The sequence below is a fragment of the Lissotriton vulgaris genome, chromosome 12 (assembly GCF_964263255.1).
Source record: "Lissotriton vulgaris chromosome 12, aLisVul1.2, whole genome shotgun sequence".
NCBI classification, from domain to species: Eukaryota; Metazoa; Chordata; class Amphibia; order Caudata; family Salamandridae; genus Lissotriton; species Lissotriton vulgaris.
In genome coordinates, this window is record NC_141700.1 from 121,075,584 (window position 1) to 121,093,506 (window position 17,923).

The following is a 17,923-nucleotide window of genomic DNA, read 5'->3' on the forward strand; positions in this document are numbered from 1 at the left end:
TTACCTGGTGCTCTCTAGCCATGTCAAATGGGGATCTGAAAAGTGTGCCTCTCGTGATCTAGCTCTTGTATTTTTGTAGCTTGTATCTGGCAGTTTGCAGCTGCTTGTTTTCATTCTCTGAATGTCTGTTCCGCTTGTGCGATTCTTAGCAATCTTTAAAATTATTCATGCATCATTCATTTACATTAAGATAAGGGCGGTTTTACTTTAAGAAGTGTGTAAACCACAATGTAGTTTTACATTTAGCATATGGAGTGTCACTGCACTTGAATCTTAGCTGTTGATGTTAACTATTGCAATCTGTGTACTTTTTACCTTGAATATTTTTACCACCATTCCCCTATTTCAACACCAGACCTCAAACCATTTGATCTGTACACTGGCTTCACTTCTTGGACCCTGAATGCATGCTCTGCCCATAATCTGCCTTTCAGCACGCCCTGGTAAGTTATGCAGCACTCCACAGGGTGCTGTACATACTTCTGATTGCATGCCTATTCAGAATAGATACAATCCCATAGGCTGTCCATGTTTTTAATATGTAATGTAGCAATATTTAAATGGAAAGTCTTGGAACTGGAGACTTAGTAGTAAGTAGCGTTGGAAGGCTTTTCAACCAATATTACTATCTGAGGAGAAAGTACCCTCTAAAAGATTATATTGAAATCATAATTGTAACCTCTGATGGAGGGTATCACATGGACAAAAATTTAATTGAAACTGAACTCATTTTCAGAAAGAGGATACAATATCTCACTGGACCTCATTTTCTCAATACTGATATTGCCATCACATGGGAAGACATTCTCACAAATTTTATATTTTACTACCAGTGGGACTATTTCTCACAAAGATGAAATTACTATCCAATCATGGACTCATAGTCAATAAGGATGATAGTACAAACAAATGGAACTTATCTTCTTAGGAAGGGTCGTACCATTCTAGCAGACTTCTTCCTTATCCAGAAGATAATACATCCAAATAGAATTTACCCACACACATGATAGGTGCATGTCTAACAGAGGTCATTCTCAATTGGATGATATTACATCTTCATAGAACTAACACTTTCAAGAATGATATTAACATCAGAATGGAATATATCATCAAGGTTGATAGCAGCACATGAATTGTAATCATCCTCACAAATGAGAAGTTAACAACCATCATAGCCTTCTTCTGACAAGTATGAACTAATGAAACTGACTGAATTAATTTTCACCTGCAACTCAAAGTCATTCATACTATAGTAATTCAACCATGGGCAACAAAGATTGAAAAAGCAAGTAGAATCTGTGGTAAAAACTGATGCAAGTTGATCACCTTTGTCTATAAAATAGTGTAGTCACTCTGTCTTCACCGTTTTCTTCTTTAAGTACACATTCAACCACTACATTGGGAAAAAATGTTGGAAGAGAAGATATTGCCACTCACCGATACCACACCTATCTGCCCCATGTCAAGTCCTAATTACGATGAGCCTATCCTTATTCTCCTTCAGACAAGTCTCATTGAAGTTGTTCCTTATTCTTCACGCTGGTCTCTCAGCTAATTCTCTTAACCAGCTATTACAATGATCAAGGGGACTTGCCAGCCCACAGATCTATTGGTCATCGTTTTTGCATGTGGTCACATCCACATTATATGTCTGTGTTCGTGTTCAGCGAAAAAAGCAGCCTCATTGTCACAGGTAATAAAATTATTTGCAGTATAATGTTACAGTCTTTATGAAATGTACTTTTTCCTTTAATACCAAGTTCAACTTTTTTTGCCAACATTAATTTTCCTAATTCTTTAAATTGTAATGATAGACATAGGACTATTTCTCGAGTAATGAAGTTTTTTAAAACGCTAAAAGATGAGCAGGTGTATTTTTTCTGTAGCCTTTTACATTATTATAGCTAAGTGTTCTTTTTTTCTTACTTCTTCTAAGGGGTTTAAATTAACATGATGAATGTTACCTGAAAAACATTATCAAATGCAAACAGCTCCCTTCCAATACTCTCTAAAGACAAATCCTTTAAAAAAGCCACCGGCAGAATTCTGATTTATCTGGCCCCTCTGTAAAGTGTTCTGTGTGTGATGTGGACATGGTGCAGTTAGCTGACTATTACCGAAATGTGTTCATTGAAATGCCTAAACACTTCTCAATTTCATTTTCAAGTATTAAATATGGGCTATGTGGTATGAATGTAATTTGATAAGTCAAATTTAACTCTCAAATATGAGCATTTGGTATAGGAGGAAAAGCTCCAAAATGGTGTTTGGTAATATAAGTATATTAGGTAAAAGCATTTTTTCTTGGCACGCTGTCCAGAAAAATCTGTTTTTAAATACATGACACCACAATAATAGAAATAGGTGTTTCTTAGCATTCTTTCTAGTAATATCTTCTTAAATATATAATGCCAAAAAAGACCTAAACAACTGCTCTCTCTCTGCACCTCTCTTGTGCCCTCTCTCCTTCCCTCCACCCTTTTCTGAAATGGGAAAGCTGTAAGTGTGCACACACATAGAGGGCTTGCCTCATTGATTTGTATTTTCGGATCAAATGTCTTGGTTATTTTTTTTATAAAAATCAGTAGAAAGTTGCAGAATGGTTAAGGTGTTAACTTACACTGTGAACTCAAAGAGTTTTTGTCATGGTGTATCCATTGTCAGGAATCTTCTTAAAATACTATCCTTTGATTAATTATTTATAAGGTTTGATTCGGGTTATTGAAACTACGCAGGGTACATCTGCCTCTCATGCTGGCCATAGGACACAGCATAGATTACAAGCAAAGAATTTACAGAGCTGAAAAATTTACAAAATATACCATTTTTGTAAGACAGCTTCATAGACTTAAAGACTGTTGTGGCAATACTTTGTCATCTATAAAACGTATAAAACATTTGCAAGAAAACACGACTTGCCTTGACATGAATGTTGAAGTGAATTTTCAATTAAATTGCTAGTATAAGACTGCAAACAAGGAGTCGCTTCACAGTTTTTGCTGATCTGACTGAACCTCAAACTGAGTACACTTTTTTTTGGTAACCTTACCTTGACATTATAAAGAGAAGCACTAGTATACTTTTCGTTTTGATAAATAAAAGGTAATATGTCCTAAAATACTCCTGAAATGTACCTGCGAGAATATGAGCCAAAACATTCAGGAATTGAGGTTGAGAAATTGTGATCGGATGATTATTTAAAGACAACTGTACAGCATGCTGCTTAATAACATATGCAGCTATTTTTCTCAAACTCACTTTTCCCATCTGCCTATAATTTGGAGGCTGGGGTTAAGTTTGTTCAGACCATCGTATGAAGATAACACACAAGTGGTAATTAACACTTTACGATTACTAAAAGATAAAAAGAAAAAAGGTAATATACAATGATTCTATTGCATTAGAAATCGAAACTGCAGAATTCTCATTTTCAATATTTATTTTTGAGAATGTATTTTAAGTCCAGTAACTGCTTGTTTGTAAATCAAAATGAATTCATAATTTGCCTAAAATCCTTTTTTCACTAGCACCTAATATCACTACCCTGGTATATTATCTTCTTCGTGCATATCTTCATTCAGACAGTTAGATGTTTACAAGCTGGAAATACATATTGGATCTGTGAAGTTGAAAATATTTTAATTATCTAAATCTGGTTACCTGCAATGAAAAAGATAACCATAGTTAAAAGGTTCTATGATCATTGAGGGAATCATATACTGAACCAAAGTTAAACCTAAATTGATTCACTTCACTAGACAATTTTAAAAGATTGTTTTGTAGCCAATAAATAGTTTGCATGTCCAATAACATAATAACATAACATCAACTTGGTCTTCGACGGGTAAAGAGGTAACTTTTTCCTAGCGAAAGTCCTACCACTATAATAAATTAAACAAAATTGGATTGTGATACCTTTAGAACAAACATTGATTGTATACTATGACTGTGCTGTACATGAATTTTTGTAATCCCACTAAAGTTTGTTAAATGGTTTAAATACAGTGTATTTGACATTGCCAACAATGGGGTTTGGGTTACATCTTTCTTTCATGAAAAAAAAAAATATATATATATATGTGTGTGTGTAAGCGCAGCTTAATTATCTTACTTATGTATTCTTAACCCTGAATAGAATGTTCTAGAATTGGGTTTCTAGTAGGGCAGCATTAAAATGTTGATGTTGTGGTAGAACACTGGCTTTCCCACTGAGTCAAATTATGATACAGGGATATTTGAACTATTACCCACTGTGTGGGTCTTCAGTCAAAGCAGTCAACTCATTGTTACAGGTAGGATACGTTAAAAACATATTTGTATGCCATATTGGGAAATAATAATTTGGGTTTAAATTAACAATTCTTTGGCAGTGCAAATAACAAATGCATTTTGAAATGTTAATATTATTGTAAAAGACAAAATTATCGTGCATAGAATCATGAGAAGACCTTGAAAGTCTTTAACAAGTTTTTATTTCAATATAGGTTTCCCTTAAATATTATGAAATGTGTTGGTTTTCAGCCATAGCAGCCAAGTGATTGTTACAGGTAGAATAAAAACAATTATTGGCATTAAAAGAGTAAACACTGTTTGTTTATCTACAACAGAATCTTAGAACTTTCTATTTTAAACAAAATCCACTTTAAATAACCAACTTTTTTATTCAAACACAACAAGGTTAAATGGTAAATTTAATATAAAATATGTACTATGTTTTATGGCCGCGTAATAACATCAATTTCAATTGGCTTGTGGGGAACAAAAGCATAGGCTTTTTTTCATCAGACAGGTTTTCAGTGCAAAGTTTACAAAAATGCTATCATCTGCCCATGCATTCAGGCAAAGCACCCATCAGTGCAAGGTAAAAAGGCAGCAACATACATTCAATAAACACTGGATTTGGAATTTTACCTTTGTTTCACCTTTGGTTATATACTATTGTTTTACTAAAATGTGAGTACCATTGATTTCTGAAATACCTTGAATTTACCATTCTGTCATGCAACACAAGCAGCATCAATTCAGATAATATAAACTTTCAGTTAACATTGGTCAAATTATATAATCAGATTAAGAATTTAGTTAGAAGACAAGGGCATGCATGATGAGTAAAACCATGTCTAAGCTCAAACTGTTTGATGCTCTACATATATGCTCGTAAAAAATATGTGACTTTCAACAAAATAAGTACATTTTGTTAAAGAGATTTACTTGAGGACAGTATCCACCCTCAAATCTTTAGAACAATGCTTGCACCACCATGCACCTCAGTTGATTAATTTCAACCTTTGGATCTGATTGAAAGTTTGGCTGATGGTTTACTCTGTCACATATGCGGCAGATATCAAGTCCAAATTATTACAAGTGCCATGGGATAAATAGCACTTGTACAAAGGTAGACAGGATATCCAACACTTTTGTATTGCATCAGCAAACTCAAAATCAGACCTAAGTCCTCTTTTATTAAATAAAGATTATTATTTTAACGCAGAGGAGCGTCACTTTAAACTGTTAAAGGAAAATGTTCCGGTAACATGTTAAATTTTGTTTAAGGAAAATAAATTTGTTTTCCAATAAGGCAGGTTTTGAGTAAAGGGGTGCCTTAAAAATTCTCCTCTGTGTTGTCTTCAGTCAAATCAGCACACTCATTGTTACAGGTAAGTACAGTGCTAACAATTGAATTCATAAAGGTCACTGAAATATGTAGGCAGGGTGGCTATATTTAAAAACAAAATGTTTCTTTTTGATCAAACTAAGGACAATTGTAAACAGTGGGAGTGCTGTAAAATCAACAGTTACATTTCTGAATTTGCCATAACTACTGATCGTGATGACTGTTTTTTCTATAAAAAATATAAGAATGACATCTAAAACATTGATAAAGCAATAATTTCACCTTAGCATTGCCTGGATGACTCTGTGTAATGTAACAATCTCTACTTTTCCTATATAAATTATAATTACTAGCAAATTTCAAACTCAGTTTGTCTTGTCAAAGTAACCAGCTCTAGTGTTAAACTGATGTTTTTTAAAGACCGATAACCATTCCAAATGCTCTTTACTGAGATAAATCTTACTGCAGAGTATCAAAATGTATCCCCATCCAGATGTATTTGTTCATGGGATATGTATATTTTGAAACTCATATCAACTGAAGAGTTGGTTGTGTAGTATAAGTTGTAGAAACATGCATGCTCTCTGTTCCTTCACAAACTGCTTTCACAAGTACCTTTTCTTCCAGAAGAGAGCTCACTATCATGAGTAGTAGGCCAGTGTGGTACCATAAATAATATCTCACAATGTTCAAACCTATCCTCACCTTTCTTCTATATGTTCAAACAGAATTTTTTCATAAACTGAGTTAAGCATGAAAACATTTAAAATATTAGGGATTGGAAAAGCTTGATTTTTTGTAAAAACAATCTGTGTCAATGCTGAATCCCCTCTAAATTTCACAACCACACCACTTTTCAAATGACTAAACCTAGTGGACAATAGGTCCAACCGTATGTCTGAATAACATTGTGAGGTGGATAAACAGCAGAGTAAGCATAACAAAACCTTTTTAGGTATGTCTGATTAATTCTAAAATGTGGGAGAGTATTGTGTTTGCAAATCAAGAAGTTAAATAACAATGTGTGATATTTTAAGGAGTATATCTTTATTAGGCATACATACATTTGTAAGGGATGTATGACGGAACCCCACATGCATTTACCATGCATGCCTTTACAACACAGTCTCTAGCCCGACTGCAATGTTACCACACTTTCCTTTACCATGCACGTTGTTATAATGACTTGCCTTAGGGGGGTGATGGACTTTAGAAAAGTATAAACTTACCATTCCAATCTACTCAACAGTAGGGAAGGTGTTGGACTTAAAATCCAGCACCAGTCCAGCAATGCGCCCCCTAAAGCAAGTTGTTGTAACGGCTTGCATGGTAAAGTTGCAGTGGGGCGTTGTAAAGGCAGATCATGGGTAGTTTTCTTTTCCGAGGTCATGAAAACTTAGATAATGAAAGAATCTATTGAAGTTAGCATTTCTAAATTTTGAATAAGTCTACTTGTAGAACTGCAAGAGGAACATAGTATGGGGGCAGATTGTTTTGCAAACAATCGCTATGAAAATTTGACATTTTTTGTATACATTTCAGTCTGCCAAACATGGGGTAATAAATACATAGTATTTTTTTATGAATTAACAGGACATTCTATGGTGATGTTCTGAATGAGTCTAGTTAGGCATAAATCTGTCCTTTATCTATAATACATCATAAATTAAACAAACACAGCATAAAAGACAAATAGATATGTTAAATAAATTGTTATTTTTATTAATCAATTCTGAACTTTGGATACAAAAATCATTTTTTAAATATTTAAGATGATCAAAACAGTTTTCTGAGTTAAGGTGATTTTCTGTTGGTTCACCTTAGGAAAAGGAGCAGTGTGCGATGCTGTGACGATGTAACACTCCAGCGTGTCTATTTTTCATATTATACAATAGAATAATGGATCACAATTTATTTCTTCTGTATTCTTTACCTCTTTCTGTGTATGTATGCTATTATTGTGCAATCTGTTTCATTCTTTTTTTCCAATTTCATTCTTTCTTTTTCCAGTTTGATTGTTTCTTTTTTCTTTCAACATCCTACTTTTCCTGATTAGGTTTCTTTTCAATCTATTATTGTCCCATTTATTTTTTATTTATCTTTATCTTTGGCTGTGATTCTGATGAAATAGTCAATAGTGATGAAACATGGTAACTGAAATATGTGTTTGCCTAATGAAAGTATTACTAAATATTTTAGAAGAAGCCTTCATGTAATATTTAACCATAAACCTGATATGTGAATGCCTTTTCCCTAACTCAATTTGATTGTCAGAGAAAGCAAGCTAATGGGAAATCTCGTGAAACTTAACATGGTAGTTTCTGAGTAAGGTTGATTCGCTACAGGTCCTTCTCAGAAAAAGAGCAATGTGTAATGATTATCCACAGCTGCTCTACCATGTTTTTCCTTAATTTCACACACTAGATTGATCCACCAAATATTATTTCTCTTCTGTTGCTACCTTATTTATTGTTAAATGGAAAGCTACCCATTCATTCATTCATTCATTCTTTTTTCTTTTCCTTTCCTTTTCTTCCTTTTTATCTTTTGTTACTTTTTCTTCAATTTCTGTTTTTAAATCTTTCATCTTCCTTTCTTTATAATTTAACTATCTCTATTTCTGGTTTCCTTCGCTGTTCCTTTCTCTTTTAGTTTGTATTTCTCTCTTTTTCTAACATTCATTATTTCTTTTCTTGATTTATCTTTTTTCTTTTCTCGCAATCTGTTCTTTTGCTTTCTTTCTTCCTAATTTTCTTCTACTTCCTAATGCTTTCATATACTCACATCCTTTTGTCTGTCCTAAGTTCTCCTTTTTATTTTACCCCACCACTCTCCCTCTATATCTGCCACACTCTTAAATCTACAGCTCATCTTCATTTCCTCCTTTATAATATCTTTCCAACACAGTGTCTCTCACAATTTCTATGTTTTTATAAATCTGTCCCTGTCTTGCTTTTTCTCACTCCAGTCTTGTCTTTCTATCGTGTCTTGTCTTTCTATCATCCTTGTCTTCCACTCTTATCTCACACTATTTATCTTGTTCTTCCCACTTTCTACTTTTGTCATAATCTTATTTTCTTCCACACCTTCTTTCTCTTCTACCTTCTTTCTCTCTCCAATGCTCACATGGTATCCCACTATCACTTCACTCATACTTTTTCTTACTAATTTCCTCTAATCTCCTGCCTGACCATTCATCCACCTATTTCTGACCTTGTGTACCCCACCACTCTCCCCTTCAGTCTGTCTTCTCAACCCATGATCCTTACTCACTGTCTCCCCTTATTTACTATCTTTTTTTACATCCCCCATGTTCTCACTGTATGTATATTTACATTCAGATATTTCCAGGAAAATGGTCCTAATATTCTAGTATACTCTCTATCTATGGCTCTGTCCCCACCCATCCTCAACTTTTCCTCATTCTCTCTCCCACACACATTTGAGCTCTATTTTTTTCTCATAATCTCATAATCATGGACATGCATTCATATAAAAACTCCCTAAACTCCCCTTTGTTTCTTTCTATTAGTCTTTTAAACACTCACTCTTTATTTCCCTCTCCTCTCTCACACATTCTCTCATACTGTTTATTTTCTCTTTGTCGTTGTTCCTGTCTCCTGTGATTATTGGTACTTTTGCATGCATCAATATTCTCTTAAACATGTTTTTTCTTTCCTCACTACCACCTTACACTCGTCCAGTGCTTTCCTTTCACTCTTTTAGACTGTTCCTGGATATTTTTGGCCATGTCAATCTGTTCTGAGTTCTGCTCTTTTCTCCCTCCCTACTCTCTCTCTCTGTCTCTATCTCTCTCACTTTCCCCGCACGCATTTGTCTCCTTCCTTTCTATGTTTCTCTGTTGTATCAATGTCTGCTATTCCTATTGACCACTGTCGACCATTTGCCCTGTGCTTCTTTTACATCTTAAGAATAGGTTCAATGAAACTTGTTATGTTACAGAGTATTCTGTGTATCTGCACAGTCATCCTGTGTGATGACAGTTGAAATACATACAATTTTCCCTACATGCTGATGCCAGTTTTTTTATGTTCCAGGTGCAAACTATCCTGAGGCTGATATAACACTTTTCCCACCACAACCAGAGGCACCAAGTGGAACCACACAGCCCACTCTAACTTGCCTAATAAGCAACCTCTCTGTGCCCTTTGGTACAGTCAGCTGGATGGTGGATGGAAAGGTGGCACAGAATGCCATAACCAGCGATCCAAAGCGAGACACAAGTGGCAACACCTTCAGCATGAGCAGTTATCTTACAGTGCCGGAGGTAAACCGCGACTCAACGTTTACCTGCCAGATCCAGCAGGCAGGGTCAGCTTCGCTTGCCTCCCGCAGTCTGAAGATATCAGAATGCGCATAAGAGATGCAGGCCAAGAAAGAGCGCTGTCCGACTGTGGGATTGCCCAACTTTTCTCATGGCCATTCTTCATCTACACATAGATCCTCAAGTCTATACCATACATTGTGTCCACATTAAAGTCACAAATTGAGCCTTGCTTGCTTGAATTACTGTAAATCATGCAGAAAAGTTTAAATAACTGATCAATTGATTGTTTAGGCAATCACTTATACATTCTTTACACCCTAATGGACTATTCATTGTACTCAAAATGTATATTCCAGCTATTACAAAATATTCTATTTTTCAGTCATTGTTGCTCTGTGATGTCTTAATCTGTTCACAAAATAAATAATGTTAAGTAAAGCAAACTGAGTCTCCTGCTAATGTATAACTTGAACTATGGTGAATGAAAGCTCATAATGAGGCATTATGCACTGAAACTTAAAAAAGGTTTTTTTCGAGAATGTTTTGAGTCAGTAGTGTTCTTTAACACCCATTAAAGGCCAGATCTAGGAACCCTAATACCGGTCGGTAATGGCCGAAATTACCGAATTCTTAAATACCGATTCGGTAAATTACCAAATCTGAAATGTAGGAAGCACTCAAGTGAGTGCTTTTCACCTGTTAGGATTCTTTATTTACCACCAACTTCAAGTTGATGGTAAATAACAAAAACGTTAAAAAAGCAATTTTTTTGCTTTTTATTCAGTGCCATGTGGCAGATATACATGCCCTTAGGGCATGTATGTGTGCCACATGTGCACCCACGCACTATTCAGGGGTGCAACAGGGTGTCAATGTGAAACCCTGCCACCCTTGAAAGGGTTCCCCCTATTACCGATTCGGTATTTACCAAATCGTTATTTACCGAATCGGTAATTTCCATTCATTCCTATGGGCCTCCAGGATTCGCTTACAGATTACAACTGCTAAACCCCTATGAACATTTACAGTTATGCCAAAAATTAAATTATCCCATACACTACAGCCCTGTTGTTCTGTCTTAGAATTGTGCAGGCTAGCTCTTGGCACCTTCCTCCATGGCAGCTGACATGAGCTCCCCCATTGAGACCTCCCATGAGATGATGGTAAGAAACTCAAAGATGCTATGCTGTTTCTGAGTTTTCCTCCCATGTGAGTTTCTTTGAGAAATGGCAGAGGAAGGTAATACTTATTCTGAGACATATTTTTCTATGACTGCCATAGGACTTCTTGCGGCTTTGCCAGGAACCACTCCTAGACCTGTGTCTCGGAATGGAGATGCTTCAAGATCAAGAGCTGTGGCTCAGTGACACCCACTCCTCAACACTAGAATAGGGCAGAGAACAAATTGTGGGTGTGCCATTTCAGGACTGGTGTTCCTGCTCCCACGTTGCTACCGTCATACCCTGATGATGCTCCTGCCCTGAAGAACAATCTAACTGCTAAAGAAACATCATTTGATAAGAGCCTCAGTGTCACAGGGAAAGAATGTGAAGAGGCCACTCAGAGCACAGGCTAGTTCTCACTGAGACCTAAGCACCAGCATTGTAGCAAAGCATTGAGGGGATGATGCTTAGACACCAGTGGTCTGGTTTTATGACCGCTGAAGAGTCTGGTTCTTATTCCAGAGTCACATGAAGAGGCCATCTATGACATAAGCCTGCCTTGCACTCCAGAGGCACAAGTACAGCCCACCCGAGACATAAGCGTGCCTGTAATAGTGGTGTTAGGTCCACTGAGGACTGAGCACCATTACGTGCACTTCCTGCTCCATGTGAGTTTGGAAATAATATTGAAACATAAATTAGAGACAAGTTTGCATTCAACTGTGTCTCAAAAAGACTCAAGAAAGATTTCCGACCTGCATAAATTCATCTCTGTCAGAGGTTATCATCATAGGGGAGTGTATAGAGAGATACATTATTTCTTCACAAGCTTTGTCACCTGTAAGAAATGTGGTTACTCGTTCATTGGGATGTGAGTAAGCATGAGCAAATTTTGCGAATCTGGCGTTCGCGAATTTTGCGAATTTGCGAACTTGCAATCTGCAAAATCCGCGAATTCTCGCGAATTTGCGGATTTTTTTTGTGTTCGCAAGGATTTCTGCCAGTTCGCGAGGGTTTTGTACAAGTTCGCAATTGCGAACTTACATGTCGGCTCGCAACGGTCGCGATTATGTTGTTTCTACGCCTGGTTCATCATCACAGGTTCCCAGCACCCTCTGTTTCACCCCTGCCACCCTTTGTTTCACCCATGCCACCCTCTGGTACATCAATGCCACCCTCTGGTTCATCATCACTGTAGATTATGGGGGGAAAAAGCAAGCACACCTGCCCTGCTTCAACTGACATGAATTAATTTGGGGTTGATTTATTAATGTGTCACTGTTTTAAAATTCCAGTCTGGCACCTGCTTCCTTATCTGCAATTTGGTTTCTGTTGCAGTGCATTTTTTTTCCAGGACCTTTGTGGCCTACTTGTAGCTATTCTATGAACCTGCTGTGAGGGTCAGAGCAGGGTCATACAATTGTTGCAACTAGCAACTGAACTCTGGAGGTGCCCCAGTCAGGAAGCACTACAGGGAATTATTACTAATGATGAGTTTGAACTTTTGAACCTGCTGAATGCTTTCACTTTTGCAAAACTCGTTTTTCTGCAGAACAGCATTACAGCAACTGTAATGCCCCAAACAAGCTTACTTGTGAAAGTTGATTTCTAATCCAAAAGTGATCCAAAGAAAGTCAAAAGGCCTCAAATCCAAAAAAGTGCAGGCAAATGTCAACCTGAGGAGTTATTCTGATAAAAATCATCATTTTCAGAAGGTCTATGCTGCTTGCTAGTGTATTTCTTGTGCAGAATTGCAATTTATGTAATTTCGCGAGTGCGAGATTGTTGCTGCCCGCCGCACCTACATGTTCGCAATTGCGAACTTACACCGCACGCCGCAAAATTGTATCACCAAGAAAAAAAAATCCGCTGCGTGCGAATTTGCGGATTTTCGGTAAATTCGCGAGCGTTCACGGATTGCGAATTTACCGAAAATCCGCAAAATTCGCGAGCGGAACGGATTTTCCGCCCATGCTTAGTTGTGAGCCTAGGTCAAGCAGCAACCACAAGTATTATCAGGGTAAGACACAAACAAATCTGAAATTTGCCTGTTCTTGATCCCCTGGTAGCTTGGCACAGAGCAGTTGGCCTTAACTTAGAGACAATGTGTGAAGTATTTGTGCAATACTTTAAACAGTAAAACAGTGAAAACACACCACAAAAGGAGCCCACACAGTATTAGAAAAACAGAGTGATTTTAATTAATAGAATAAGACCAAAACGACAAAAATTCAATTAGTAGAACTGGAGTTCTGCCTCTGGGTCCATCATGCAACAGAGGAGATATGGCATTCAACTGTATCTACAGAGGCTACCAAAGCAGGGGCACCACTTGGCAGTGTAGACTCACAGATGGCGGAGTCCAGGTGCAGATGCTAGGTTGTTGGAAGCCTGTTATGCTCTTGGGGCTTCAGATCAGGAGGCCAGTCAACTACCCCTTGGAGTCACTTTGGGTTCAGGAGTGATGGCAGCAGATCAGCACAGCAAAGCAGGAGTCCAGCAGAGTGACAGTCCTTCAGTAGCACAGCAGTCCTTCTTCCTAGCAGAGTATGCCAACTTTCTGAAAGTGCTATTTTCAGAATGGCAATTTAAAATCCAACTTCACCATAAGTTAGGATTTTAAATTGTTACTACAGACACACCAATCTTGAACTGGTTATCTCTTTCCATTAGGAAATTATTCTTATAAAATGTAATAAGGCAACTCCAATGTTATCCTATGGGAGAGATAGGCCTTACAGTAGTGAAAAACGAATTTGAGAGTTTTTCACTACAAGGACATGTAAACTTAAAAGCACAGTTCCTACTTTTTTTATATACTTTGCACCCTGCCCTCTGGGATGTCCAGGTCGTAGCCTAAGGGTGACTTATTTGTAGTAAAAGGAAGGGGTTGGGCCTCGCAAAAGGTCTATTTGCCAGGTCAAAATGGCACTTTTAAAACTACCCTCACAGTCAGTCAGTCAGTCAGTCAAAATACACTTTATTCGATTTTTGTTAAAATCATAAAAGGCAAAACATACATGTATTTAAAAAGACATTTTAAAAATACCCACAGTTCATTTTGTTTATACATAGTGTCCATAAAAAAGTCACTGAATTGGTCACCATTATACATACGAAAAATAGCAGTTAATGTATTCATTTTTAATTTAAAACAGAGCAGTTCTAGGGATTCTTTTATTTCTACCTCTGTGCGCGGCTGTTAAAAAACTCGCTACACAAAAAGTGACATGTGCGTCCGGTAACCTTTGGAGGTAAAGCAAGGCAGGTCTCACTTGTATAAAGCCCAGTGTTTTCAGGAGGGGAATTAAGTATTTTCTCCTCTCAGTATCGTAAAATGCACAAAAAAACAGGAAGTGAAGAGTGTCCTGATTAGAGAACTGATCGCACTCACAGGGTGGTGCATGTTCTGGTTTACCCCACGTAGGGAAGGTGCCTAATAGATAGTGGATTAAATTCAATCTGAATCTGGTTAACAAGAATCTATGCAAGGGTTTAGAGACATATTGCAGGTATGGTTCCATTGAGGGGGAAGAGGACAAAACCAGATGTGCTCTTACTAACGGTTTATTAACCTCATATTCCTCTCTCTCTAAGCGTGTCCTCCCCTGGAATTCCTTCTTAATCCATGCAATGTCCGCTTTCCTGATTGTAGATGGTGTTGTATATAAATCAGGTCTTCCGAGGGCAGTGAATGATGACTTTATATATCTCAGCCAGACTATTTTCATTGCCCCCTCCCTTGCAGTCACGTCTTTAAGGATTGTGTGATTTAAAGACAACTCGGTATTTAACCAGATATTGGCCCAAAAAAGTAAGGGGGCCATTTTCAGTCCATCTATAATATAAGGTAGGCCAACTTCCTCATGTATGGAGTATGTAGGTGTGGAGTTTGGGACCGACAGAATTCGTCTAATGAGTTTGTTCTCTACTATCTGCATACTATCCAGATTAGTATAACCCCACAGTGCTGCACCATATGAGGCTATTGAAATGCATTTACTTTTGTAAACTTTTAACACGGCTTCCATTGGTTTAGCCCCTAGTCTTTTAGTAAAATCCAACAGGGCTGCTGTGGACCTGGCTAAAGAAATACATTTGGCCTTGATTTGCGGGACCCAGGAGCCCTTCTCATCAAACAGGACCCCTAGATAAGGAAAAACCGGGACCCTGGAGAGAGCCTCGCCGTTACAGAAAAAGGTTTTTGTATGTGATTTGTTTTTTTGTGGACCCACAATCATTGTGTGCGATTTAGTTACATTGATTTTTAGATCCAATCTGGCCATAAAGGAGCCAAAGAGTTCCAAAAGGGTCTGTAGCCCGATTCCCGTGCGGGCGATGAGAACAGCATCGTCTGCATATAAAAGAGCCGGTATCTGCTTCCCATCTACCCGCGGGACATCAGCGTTGCCTGCTAACAAAGACTTCCCTAGATCATTAATGTAAATGGTGAATAAAAGTGGGGCTAAGATACAGCCTTGGCGGACACCTTTATTTGACCTAAAACTATCAGAGCATCGCCCATCCCTGGTCACCCGGACCTTCGCGGTAAGGCTTTGGTGCAAGCTTGCTATAAGGGCTACCAGGGGTTCCTCAATACCAAGCTCACAGTCTCTGGAAGGGCAGGCTTGAGACATGTTTAAAATGCTACCAATTTGGGTGGCACAACCAGTGCTGCAGGCCCACTAGCGGCATTTAATTTACAGGCACTGGGTACACGTAGTACTGCTTTACTAGGCTTGTGTAAGTGAAATTACATATGCAGATAAGAGATAAGTCAACCTTTCCATGTTTAGACGAGAGAGCACAAGCATATTTGCAATGGTTAGCAGTGGTAAAGTGTGCAGAGTCCTAATGCCAGCAAAAAATGGGTAATTTTCCATCAGTTTGTTGTATGCATGGAGGTACCACAAGGTGCTGCAATGATCGGAAGTAATCGTGAGCGCAAAATCCGTTCCGCTCGCGGATTTCGCGGATTTTCAGTCAATCTACGAACTCCCGCGAATTTACCGAAAATCTGCGAATCCGCGAGCGGAGGATTCGGGTGGCAAAAGTTCAAGCCTTCGAGCTTGAAGTTGTTGTTGTAACTATTTTAGGATGGCGCCGGCAAGCTGCCAGCGCCATCTTAAAATAGTTACTAAGTTAGCTTCAACAGGAAGCACTAATAGATAAAATAAAGCAGGTGCTCGAGCACCTGCTTTATTTTATCTATTAGTGCTTCCTGATTAAGCTCATTTAGTAACTATTTTAGGATGGCGCTGGCAGCTTGCCGGCGCCATCCTAAAATAGTTACAGCCCAGGATGATGGATGGACAGCTCACTCAAGGGACCCCTGCGCACATCGGTGTGCATAGTAACACACACATGGCCGCTGGAACTAGTTGAAGCTCAAATTCAGTGACTCATTCATCAGCCCAAAAACAATCGTGAGCGTCGTGGAGGCTGGGCAGGTGTGCCTTCTTCCCAAATCTACCGTCGAAAATCAGCTGTGATGCTGGATAGAGGCCTTTGTATCCTTGACTTTCACGAGCCCAATCCTCGTGCTGTTCCTGTGACCAGGAGCTTCTTTCTCTTCATCTGCTGCTCTGATCGGTCTATGACTATTTATACACACAAGAGGCACTTGAACTTGCACAGAAGACCCCCCCATTAAAAAAATCAGCAAAATCCGCGAATCCGCAAATTCGCGGATTCTGCGAATCCGCAAATTCGTGGATCGTGGATCCGCGAAATCCGCCCATGCTTAATCGGAAGAGCAATATGAAAATTGTCAGGTTTAAAGTACAAGAATGTGCCGATGAATTGAGTAATGTAGTTTTGACGGTTGACCATGTAAGAAATATTTTAGGTGATTGCAAAATGATAGAGCCCTTGTGTCAGGCGAAAATTGATAGCAAACATTTACAAGTGATTGCAGGCTCTGGAGCACCAATTACTATTCTAGTTGATAACATCTTCTTGAAATATTGGCCAACGTATTTTGTTTTAAAAGAAACTGATTTCAATTCCAAGGGCTTCGTTGACCAAGATATTGATGTTCTTGGTTATTTAAATGCCTTATTGGAATGTTAAAGATGCTAAATATCAACCAAATTGTATGTAGCTGGGTGAGACATCATGGGATGGAAGAATCTAGCTAGGGTGGGCATTCTTTTGCAACCTGGACATGACAACCCGAGCATTTTGGGGGAAATGCCTATTTTAAATTTGGAAACAGATTAGAACTTAGATTCATCCCTCTTCTTTAAATTCCCTAAGGTTTTAGGAACAAAATAGTTATGGGAAAGGGGTTTGAACATTCTTTTAAGCTCCAACTGGGTGCCGTTCTGGTTTTACACAAATTAAGGCCCATTCCCCTCAGTGTGAAGAAGGACCTGAAAGTCCTTCTTTATAAACTTTGGGGCAGATTTACAATAAACTAACCCAGTGCGGTGCAGCAAGTAATTTTGCTGTGCCGCGCTGCATTCGTTTTGAAGCACAGGGATGCAACATATTTACAACAATATGTTGCATCTCTGTGCTTCCCCCTGCGCTAGCGCAAAACTACTGCCATGCGCTGACGCAGGCACCCCTGCACCATGGTGCAAGGAGGCCTGCACCAAGGGGATGATTGTTTATGTGCAGCAAGGGTTGCCTTCCTGCAATAATCAGAAATGGTGTTTTACAACTTCTATGTGGGCTGCATTAGCACACATAGAACTTGCAAAACGTCATTGATTTAAAGGATTGTTTATGTATAGAAAGGGACACCTTCCTGTACATAAACAATCATTAGAGGTAATTTACCCATTCTATGTGTGCTGCAGAATGAAGAAAGATGAAAAAACAAGGAAAAACAAATACATTTCTCCTCATTGC

The 17,923-nt window shown here is 38.2% G+C and overlaps 1 protein-coding gene across 13 annotated transcripts in view; it reads left to right on the forward strand.

Annotated features, from left to right (window-relative positions):
• The window catches only part of SIRPB2 (signal regulatory protein beta 2), a 620,501-nt gene extending 610,156 nt beyond the window's left edge, over positions 1–10,345 (forward strand). For 5 of the 13 annotated variants that reach the window (XM_086947479.1, XM_086947485.1, XM_086947489.1 and 2 more), the window contains exons 3-4: positions 4,256–4,292; positions 9,673–10,345. In XM_086947479.1, coding sequence (XP_086803605.1) covers positions 4,256–4,292; positions 9,673–9,995 — 360 coding nt within the window. In that variant the 3' untranslated portion in view covers positions 9,996–10,345. Of the gene's footprint in view, positions 1–1,650; positions 1,694–4,255; positions 4,293–9,672 lie in introns of all 13 variants that reach the window. The other 8 variants (XM_086947480.1, XM_086947486.1, XM_086947484.1 and 5 more) reach the window with 3 other exon arrangements.
• Positions 10,346–17,923: the final 7,578 nt, after the last annotated feature.